This window comes from Erythranthe guttata, chromosome 13 (assembly GCF_056151865.1).
Source record: "Erythranthe guttata isolate IM_541 chromosome 13, IM_541, whole genome shotgun sequence".
In the NCBI taxonomy this organism is placed as follows: domain Eukaryota; kingdom Viridiplantae; phylum Streptophyta; class Magnoliopsida; order Lamiales; family Phrymaceae; genus Erythranthe; species Erythranthe guttata.
This window is the reverse complement of record NC_142545.1, coordinates 19,299,960-19,310,895: the sequence shown is the minus strand read 5'-3', so window position 1 is coordinate 19,310,895 and position 10,936 is coordinate 19,299,960. Positions and strand designations below refer to the sequence as shown.

At 34.7% G+C, this 10,936-nt stretch overlaps 3 protein-coding genes across 3 annotated transcripts; all 3 read left to right on the top strand.

Moving 5' to 3' along the window:
• Nucleotides 1-683: 683 nt before the first annotated feature.
• On the top strand, nt 684-3,283 carry LOC105950933 (ARM repeat superfamily protein). Its single transcript, XM_012974321.2, has one exon. The coding sequence runs from the start codon at nt 1,514-1,516 to the stop codon at nt 2,855-2,857; it is 1,344 nt and encodes a 447-aa protein (XP_012829775.2). The 5' UTR covers nt 684-1,513; the 3' UTR covers nt 2,858-3,283.
• Nucleotides 3,284-4,054: 771 nt separating this feature from the next.
• Nucleotides 4,055-4,618, top strand: LOC105950934 (pectinesterase inhibitor-like). The gene has a single exon (XM_012974322.2). The coding sequence runs from the start codon at nt 4,055-4,057 to the stop codon at nt 4,616-4,618; it is 564 nt and encodes a 187-aa protein (XP_012829776.2).
• Nucleotides 4,619-8,379: 3,761 nt separating this feature from the next.
• LOC105950950 (pectinesterase inhibitor) lies at nt 8,380-8,925 on the top strand. Its single transcript, XM_012974337.1, has one exon. It carries the CDS (start codon nt 8,380-8,382, stop codon nt 8,923-8,925), a length of 546 nt encoding a protein of 181 aa, XP_012829791.1.
• Nucleotides 8,926-10,936: the final 2,011 nt, after the last annotated feature.

Below are 10,936 nucleotides of genomic sequence, written 5' to 3'. Positions count from 1 at the left end.
AGTCATCCAGACAAACACGAGCAAGGATGCTCCACCCCACGTGCACTGGGGTCTGACTGCTCACCTTTTCATTTGTTTTTTTGTTATCATTTGATAAACAATACCCCACTTAAAATATTTATTTATTTTTTAATATTTATTTTTTAATTTTGAGGAAAAAAAAAACTCATATAATTTTACTCAACGGAAAACAATTAACTAATATGTATGTATAATAATGTAACGAATTAGGGGGCAGATTTTTTTTTTTTGATCGATTAGGGGGCAGATAATTGGCGTAGCAAGTGATTGGGCAGATAGATAGGCAAAGAAAGCAGTTATAGTCAAACAAAAGGGCCCATGGGCCCCTTACAGAACACAGCGGGCCCAATATATACTGTCCCGGTCAAACTCTTCGCTGTCGTCATTTTCCGGATATTTATATTCTATGTGTGGGCCCCACACAATAACGCTTGTAACACAAAATATAAATAAGCGTATATTTTGTAAATAAAAATATAATTACAATATTTATTATCAAAGTGAATGTAGTATAAATTTTTATAAATCAATAGTACTAAAATATTAAATTATTGAACTAATAATTTAATATGTTTAAAAACTAGTATTTAATTAAATATGATTAAGCAGTGAAAAGCCACATAAAGAAAAGGATGGGGCGTGTACAGTCAAAGCAACACTGTCACGGCGGTCAAGGTGTTGTTGCTCCCAACTTTTTTATCGAATTTCCAACCTTTTTTATATATTTTTTAATTCAAAATAAAAAAATAAATAAAGCTATTGAAATTCGTATCTCCTCCTCTGTCTATATTTTAATACTTTCCTTTTATTTAATTAATTTTTTTTTAAATAGGGAAATTAACAGATAATAAACATTACAAGTATGCGTGTTACTACTATTCAATGTAGTCAACAAGGAAAAGGAGAAAACAGCCCTTTCTCTCTCCTCTCCAATTATCTGTGAATTTCTCTCTCTAGTCTCTCATTTTCACAGGTTTGAGAGCTTCGTTTCTTTGATTCTTTCTATTCTTTTGTCGCATTTTATTTTTCTAGATCTCTGTTAGGGCCAGATTCATTGCTTATTCAGCCCCCATTTTTTGTGTGCGCGGTGGTGGTTTCAACTTTTTTTAGAGGCTTGAATTGATTTATATTTTTCCTTTTTTTTCTTTTGGGGAAGAGTGTTGATTGTGAATGATCTGATGATGTGCTGTATGATTGTGCTGCTCTTTTTGAGTTTTGACCACTAAACTAGAGAGAGAAACAAAATCAGATAAAGTGAACTAGAGAGAGAAAGCAGTAAGAGAGAGAGAGAGAGAGAGAGGAAAGATGTACCTTTTGAAAGAGTGGAATGCTGCTTGGTTCCATTCTCTCTTTAGCCTTTTCCACTCCACACATGTGTTCTTGTTTCCTTGAAAGCCTTTGGTTTTTTTCTGAAGGGGGGTTCGTCTTCTTCAATTATTGGGGATTTTTTTTTTTTTTTTTTTTTTGTAAACCCTAGAAGAGGATTGGCAATATGCCTATGTATCAGCCTTCAAAGAGAGATGGGCTACTTGGATTTGAGGGTTTTGGAGATGGTCTTATATTAGATCTAAATACAGAGGCGAAGCATGGTGTTGCAGCAGCTGCGATTTACGGTGGAGGTGGGATTGGTGAGAAATTGGATCTGAAGAAGATGATTGAGGAGCTGAATTTACCAGAAGTGCCATTGGTTTTTGTTTGCCCAATTTCTCTTGAACCAATGCAAGAGCCTGTCACCCTTTGCACAGGGCAAACCTACGAGAAATCCAACATCCTCAAATGGTTCAGCTTGGGCCACTACACTTGCCCCACCACTATGCAAGAACTCTGGGACGACACGATTATGCCGAACAGTACGCTCCACCATTTAATCTACACTTGGTTCTCTCAAAAGTATGTGCAGATGAAGAAGAGATCCGAAGATGCGCAGGGAAGAACATCCGATCTTCTCGGCACTCTTAAAAAAGTTAAAGGCCAGGCGAGAATCCAAACCCTCAAAGAGCTCAAGCAAGTCGTGGCGAACCATTCGACCGCTCGGAAAACGGTCGTTGACGAAGGAGGGGTTGCTCTTCTTTCGTCTTTACTCGGTCCCTTTACCTCGTATTCCGTAGGCTGTGAAGTCATCGCCATTCTCGTGAATTTGACACTAAATTCTGAATCGAGGTCGAATTTGATGCAGCCCGCAAAGATATCGTCCGTTGTGGATACTTTAAACGAAGGGTCTTTAGAAACGAAAGTCAATTGTGTTCGTCTTATCGAGCGATTGATGGAGGAGAAAGACTTCCGTGCAGAAATAATCTCGAGCCATAGCTTGTTGGTTGCTTTGATGAGGTTGGTTAAAGATAAGAAACACCCAAACGGTCATTTACCGGGGCTTAGTCTTCTCAAGCAAATTAGCATGCATAATCAGGTACGGGGTTTGATTGTGAGCATTGGAGCAATACCTCAATTAGTCGAATTGATACCACTCTTGAATCAAGAGTGCTTGGAGTTAGCCTTGTTTATATTGGATGCTCTGTCTTGTGTGCCCGAAGGGAGACAGGCTTTGAGGGATTGTTCGAAAACTATACCTAGTATGGTAAAGATACTGATGAGAATATCCGAAAGCTGTACAGAATATGCTCTTTCGATCTTGTTGTCTGTGTGCAAACTATCGCCGGAGGAATGCTCATCCGTAGCTGTGGATGCAGGTCTTGCTGCAAAGCTACTTCTTGTAATCCAGAGCGGTTGCAATCCAGCACTCAAGCAGAGGGCGGCCGAGCTATTGAAGCTATGTAGTTTGAATTATTCAGATACAATCTTCATTTCCAAGTGCAGATTAACCAGGACAATCCAATGAATTTGGAGCGTTGACCATCTCGGATAAAGTCAAACTGAGAAGTTTGCAGAGTCGTGAGACGCGGATTTTGCTTTCCTTGTATATTATTTGGGCTGTTGGTTCGAACAAATGTGGGGTTTCAGTATTTGCGTTTGCTTTCACGATACAGTTTGTGGCTCTTGCCAAACTTTCAATCGGAAAGTTTGTAGTGTTGCTCCCGCATTTTCGGAATCCTAGAGGATTGGAAGGCCCTCGAATAATCTTTGCAACTTTGTCAAAATTTTGTACGGGCAGAGGGTAGAAACGATGTATAAAGGGGTCTCTTTTGGCTCCATCCATTCAACATGTATATTTTCTTCACGAAATTTCTTTTTTATTCTTATGGATAAACATCTTCTATATTATATATGAGTTTGAAACATTATTTAAAAGAAGAAGATTTGGAAACTTCATCGATCTTTAGCTTGTTTGTGATTTTGCTCAATTGTAGAACTGGTGAAATGATTTTTCGATGAACTATAGTTCTTGACTACTAATATAATTTGAAGTTAAAAAATAATAATTTTTTTTAGAAATTTAAACGATTTTCTTGCAAAATGCGCGTGCTAATGTATACAATTTTTTGTATTTTTGGTCGACTATTAAAAAATTAGTGAAACAACTTCTAGATGAATTATTTATTGACTAATAATGACAATACATATTTTATATATTTGAGTATTACCCAAAAAAATGAAGAAATTCCATTTCAACAAAAAATGTGTTCCATTGTACAGAATTTTATGTGATTTTGCTCGATTATTAAAAAATATTGAGAATAATTTATAGAACTATTTATTGGCTAAAAATGAATAAACATTTTCATATTACATATGTATGTGTTAAAAAATATTAAAAAAAAAGTATTCAAAATTTCATTGATTTTCACCGAAAATGTATACTGTACACAGTTTTTGGTGATTTTACCAACCGGTTAATATAAGTGAGACAGTTATATGAACGATTTGTTGATTGTTTATGACAAACATCTTGTATACTATGCCGGTTAAAAATCACAATTAAAGATATAGAATTAAATACAAGTACCATACTTAATGAATTCAAAACTGAAGACATGCAAGCATTAAATATCTTCAAGAGAATTAATGGCACTTGCTGCTATATAAACAAGGCATTTGAAGAAGTAATTCATTCCATAAAAAGAAGAAAGAAAAAAAAATGGCTTACTATTTGCACAGAATAATCTTCATTGCTCTTGTACTCGCAATTGCAGTTCCCTCTTCATTGGGTCGCAGAGAGAAATCAGAGATCGAGAAAGACCTAAGAAATCTCTGCTCCCAGACAAATAGAACAAAAGAGTGCTTGTACTTCGTCAAATCCGAGATCAACAGGTTCAACCAGTCGGATTTCAAAGGCGTGGCTGGTGTCGTAATCGACCTGGCAATAGCAAAATCCGATGCAATCAATGACCTTCTTAATCGGCTTTACCAGGGTTCCAAAGACGAGAAATTGAAAGAAAAGTATCTGTCGTGCTCGAAGAATTACAACGACGCTAACCGCAACCTCTATCTAGCAAAGATAAACTTAGATTCCGATCATTATCAGAATATTCCTATCCAGATCGAAGATACTGTTGAAGAGTTGGACAGCTGCAGGCGTGACTTCGTCGAGGGCTCGTTCGACCCGGCCCATATTAGGAACAGAAATAAGGAATTTAGACTTTACGTAGAAATTGTCAAGGTCGCCACGGACCGTTTGGTCAAGGAAAAGGACCGCAACTAATTAAAACCAATTTAATATTAGTACGAACATGAGATGTGCATGTTATTCTAAAGTAATATAATGTTTTTTTGCAAATAAATTATTTTAAAAAATTAAAAATAAAGTATTATCTTACCTATAAAAGTAGTGTAGTATAAATTTAATAGAAAAGCTAATGAAATCGTTATATATCTTCCAAACTAATAAAAAGGAAAAGTCCAGAAGGGGGAGCTCAAATAGAAAGATGATATGTAAAAAATTAAGGACAACATTCCATAGACTTCGAGAATTAAAAAAATTCCAATTACAGGTATTAAGTATATTTATATTTATATTTAAAAAAAAGAGACAGAAGTTTGAATTTCTTCTCAGCTACATACGACAAAGTGAACAAGGAGTCATGTTGGTAATCTAGAAAATCTTGAACCCTTGAATAATGTAATCAAATAAGTAAACTTGTATGAATAAATTATGTGTTCTCTTCTTGATGATGAGTAACTTCGTTTTTTGCAAAAAATCTGATTCTCAAAATCCTCATTCATAGAAAAATCAAAATCAAACACAAGTCTGCTTACACGAAATGTTTCACGCAGTCGTCGTTTTTCTTCATTCATCAGTTTACTCGAGAACTCACAATCCTCCACACATAAAGAAGAAAAAACATAATTTCCAATTTCTTCCTAACACAGTCATGGCCATTTCAAAAATCATGATCGATTTCAATCATGTAATCAAATAAGTCACTTAATATGAAGATTTCAAAGTGTTATCAAATATGTTCTCGACTATTATTAGCCACTTAATGTGAAGATTTCAAGGTGTTAATTTGTGTTCTCGACTATTATTAGCAATTTTATAACCCATCGTTAATAGCATATTATCACTATTTGGATTTTCATCGGGTTAAACCTGATCCCCATCTCCATACCCTTTTATTAAACCAGTAACGCATGTAATAGCCATTCAAGATAGAATTAAATTCATCTAGAAGTACTATACTTAATGAATTCAAAACTGAAGTTAGAAGATGCAAGCAGGCTATATAAACAAGGCAATTGAATAAGAAGTACTTTATAGCAAAAAAAAAAAAATATGGCTTACTTCTTGCACAGAATAATTTTCATTGCTCTTGTTCTCGCAATTGCAGTTCCCTCTTCATTGGGTTGGAGTTGGACTCCTGGCACCGCTTGGGGGAAACCAGAAATCGCAAAATACCTAAAAGAAGTGTGCTCCAATACCAATAAAACAAAAGAGTGCTGGTACATCATCAAACCCCAGCTCAAAAGATTCGACGGCGCCCTAATCCTAGAATTGGCTCCTATTGCACGTAACCTGGTACAAGAAAAAGCCCATGAAATCAATGACAAAATTGACCGTCTTTACAACGGTTCAAAAAATGAAAACATGAAAAACAAGTATCTGTCGTGCTCCCAGAATTACAATGACGCCATCGCCTACCTCCAACTGGTAAAGATAAGCTATGAGAAAGGTGATTACGATAATATCCTTATCCAGATTGATGATGCTGCTCAAGAATTGGAGTGCTGCAGTCATCAATTCACCGAGAACTCATTCGACCCGGCCCATGTCAGGAACAGGAATAATGAATTTAGAATTTATCTTGAATTTCTTAAGGCCATCACTAACAGCTGGGTCTGGGAAAGTAGAATCGACTAATACCAATTTCATTTTTTTGTATGGAAGTGAAAAAGAGATTATTCTAAAGCAATAAATATACTTGTCTTTTGAAAATAACTAGTGTAATTCTGGATACTGCTTAAGGGTTTTTTTTATTTTATTTTTTTCAGTCTAAGACATAGTTATCTTAATCTTATTTTTTTATCTTACATACACATAAAAGATATTAAAGTAGTGTAATCTTATTATATATATAATATAAAATCAAACATAAGCATGCTTACATGAAAGGTTTCAACCAGTGATTGTTTTTTCTTCATTCATCAATTTACTGCAGAATAGTAAAATATAGTACAAATATAATAACCATGCAAAGAATCACAAGTGACAACATTTGCTTGATCGAATTGTAAGCAATTATACTACAGCACTCAAAGTTATCATCACAGTCTAATCAATAACCATTACTTGCTAAATATCCAGACACTAATTGCAAAGCGCCAACACTAAATGCCCTTTATCTAGACAGATTGCAGTCGCCTCCATATTAAGAGTTTTGTGAATTATCAATTAATGGTTATTGTACTATATTTGAATCATGTAATAACACAAGTGACTTCATGTGAAGATTCCAAAGTGTTGTCAATTATGTTCTCGACTATTATTAGCAATTTTATAACCCATCCCTAATAGCATATTATCACTATTTGAATTTTTGTCAGTTTCAACCCCATCTCCATACCCTTTTATTAGACCAAACGCATGTAAATAGCCAGTCAAGATTGAATTAAATTCACTACAAGTACTATGCTTAATGAATTGAAAACTGAAGTTACAACATGCAAGCACTAAATATCAATAGTTATGGCACTTACAGCTGTATAAACAAGGCATTTGAAGAAGAAGTACTTCATTGCAAAATATTAAATAAATAAAGAAGAAAGGAAAAAATGGCTTACTATTTGCACAGAATAATCTTCATTGCTCTTGTTTTCGCAATTGCAGTTCCCTCTTCATTGGGTGATTGGGATTACTGGACGAAACCACAACTCGAAAACTACCTACAAGAACTCTGCTCCCAGACAAATGATGCACAAGTGTGCTGGAACTTCATCAAAGACGAGGCCAACAGATTCAATGAAACGAGTATCTTACGCGCGGCTATTATCGCACTCGACCCGGTAGAAGAAAAAGCCGATGAAATCCACGACAAACTTGATCGGCTTTACAACAGATCCAAAGACAAAAACTTGAAAAACAAGTATCTGTCATGCTCCAAGAATTACAACGATGCCATCAGCTACCTCAAATTGGTAAGAAGAAGCTTTGTTAACTATGATTTTGACAATATCCTTGGCCAGGTTGATGATGCTGTCGAAGAATTGAATATCTGCAGTCTTGAATTTACCGACAACTCGTTCGACCCGGCCCATATTAGGAACAGGAATAATGAATTCAGAATTTGCCTCGAATTTCTCAAGGCCGCCACGATCAACTGGATCCACGTAAATCCAACGGACTAAATCCAATTCAATATTTGTATGGAAGTGAAAAAGTGATGATTCTAGAGCACTAAATATATTTTTGTTTTGAAAATACCTAGTGTCATTCTGGATACTGCTCAAGGATTTCCTTTTTCCTGTCTAAGTCTAAAAACAGCTATTTAAATCTTATACTAAAAAGTCCTGGTTAAAAAAATTCAAGGCCCAAAAATCCCCAAAACATTTTTATCTAGAAAGTGCCAAAAAAAGAAAACAGATATATTCTTCTTATTGCCTAGGGGTATATTTTTCGCCTAACATAAATTTGTCTAGACAGATGGCAGTCGCCTCCATCTTAAGAATTTTGTGAAATATTAATTATGACGATTGTACTGTATTCTCTTTTCATTTTATCTCTTCCTAATTACTTTTTCCTTGTTATAAAATTGAGATGAGTAATTTGCAAGCAATAGTTAATATTTCTAGTTTCAATCTTTAACAAAGAAAAAACATTGAATGTTCTTTTGCCAAACGAACTAATTCCCTATTAATCAAACTTGTGTAAGCTTTGACTTGAAGTCTACAATCCCACGAAAGAGTTGTAATATAAGAGTCTTTCGACCATTGAACAAAAGAAGAAGAAAAAACTAAGAAATAAGAGAAATGACTATCGCGTGCCGTACCTCTTTTGTGTTGATTGCCGTCATCTTCATGTCAGTCACCCTATCATCAACAGGTCATAAAATTACGGATACTCAGATAAAGCATTTGTGCTCGAAAACTCACAATTTCAACGGCTGTTATAAACTCTTAAAGTCCGATTATCACTCTGTACATGTTGACCTACAAGGCCTTGCTGGACTTTCAATTGATTTGGCTTTGAAAGTGGGCAATAAAATCAATTCCTATCTTAACTCACTCGCCGAGGAAACCCATGATTCTCAACTGCGAAATGTTTACGGCTTGTGCTCTAACAACTATAACAATGCCATTCATGACCTTGAAGTTGCTAAGGAAAACCTAAATTCAGGTTCCTACAGCAAAATGCCTGTTCAAATTAAGGATGCCTTCGAAGAAACCGAGAACTGTAAGGACCTGTTAGTGACATCGACATCGATTGATCCTGCAGACATAAAGAAGAAGAATCGTCACTTCCAATTTCTTATTAGCATAGTCATGGTCATTTCGATAAACCTGAACAAGAATTAAGAAGAATTGTCCATTACATAGAAAATCATGGTCTATTCTATTCAATCATGTAATCAAAAAAATCATTTAATGAGAAGATTTCAAGTTGTTGTTAATTTTATGTTCTCGGTTGTTATTAGCAATTTGATACAATCTCTTGGGTATCATATATAATTCCTACGAAAAAGTAAACATTATTGAAACATATTCCAACAAGGAAGATAATTATATATTGACCGATCGTATAACAATTTTAATAAATAAATAAAAAATCATTCGAACCACTTGTTATTTACAAAGAAATAGCTAATACCATCTAGTTTAAACATGCTTAATCCCGAAAATCGCCATTTATCAAATCCTAAAATCAAATTGACATATCATGTCCACATCCGTTACTACTATAGCAGAAACGTATACAATAGCCAACCAAGACAGAATTATTAAATACAAGAACTGAAAACTGAAGTTAAAACATAAAAGCATTAACTATGAAAATTAATGACAATTACCACTATATAAACAAGGCATTTGAAGAAACATTCCATTGCAGTAAAAACAACGACAAATATTAGCAAAACAAAGAGAGAGAAAAAATGGCTTACTCTTTGCTCAGAATAATCTTCGTTGCCCTAACTTTGGCAATTTCAGCCACCTCTTCATTAGGTCGCAGAGAGAAATCCGAAATCGAGAAAGACCTAAGAGATCTCTGCTCCCAGACCAATAGAACAAAAGAGTGCTGGTACGTCATCAAATCGGAGCTCAACAGATTCACCGACGCCGACGGTAGCAAAGGCGTGGCTGGTGTCGTAATCGACCTGGCAATAGCAAAAGCCGGTGAAATCCACGGCGAGCTTAACAAGCTATACAGCGGTTCCACAGACGAGAACTTGAAATTCAAGTATATGTCGTGCTCCAAAAACTACAACGACGCGAACCGAAACCTCGAATTGGCGAAGAAAATGGTGGATACGAATCATAATCGGTTTATCACAGTCGAGATCTATGATACTGTTCAGGAATTGAGGAGCTGCATGCTTGAATTCACCAAGGATTCGTTCGACCCGGCCCATATTAGCAACAAGAACAAGGAATTCGGACTTTATGTGGGAATTGTAAAGGTTGCTACGAACCGTTTGCTCCAGGAAAAGAGCCAGAAGGTCCAGAAATAAAACCGGTTTAATATTGGCATGGGAGAGAAAGAAAGGAAGAATTGGAATTTGGACGTGAAGTGGAAATAGTATTCTGATGAAATATATATTGCTTTTGAAAAGAAAAAAAAAATTATTATAACATAGTTGATTTCTGTAGTTTTGTTATTTCCTAAATACATATTTTCTAATCTAAAATAATGTAACTTTAGTCTTATTGTTTTAAACTTTTTAAAAATAATAATTTATTTTTGTGTAGGATATTTTTTTTGCTTAAAATTTCATTCTTATCATAAAATATAATATTAACGATATATAATTATTTTCAATGTGGAGGAAATTATATCCACCATTGAGGTAAGGTCAAAGTACAATGTATTTTAATCATATTTGGATAATTATAATCACCTATTGACTATGAATTTTCTTACAAGTCCACCATTTGCGGTGTCAAATTTAGTAGAATCTCCTAGATTATGTGGAATATTCTCCAATTTGTACTCATTTTATTTCATTCGAACTCCACATTTTGAAACAAAATGATCATAATATATGTCTCTTGACTTGTAAATATCGGGTTGTGGTGCATCAGAAACTACATTTTTGCACAAAACGAGTATAAACTAGAGAACATTCCACTGAATTTAGAAGAGTATATTGAAAATAATACCATAAGGATAGACTTGTAAGAAAATTCAAAATTAAGGAAGATTAAACATGATTCTTTTTTCATATTTTTAACATAAACCCTTGTGAATGTAAGAGGAGGTTGTCCTGATAATATAATAGTAGTTGCACATTAGCTGATTAGCCTACTAGACCATTTAACATAAATTAAATGGTGTACGAGCACTTTATAAAGAAATACAAAAAGAAAGAAC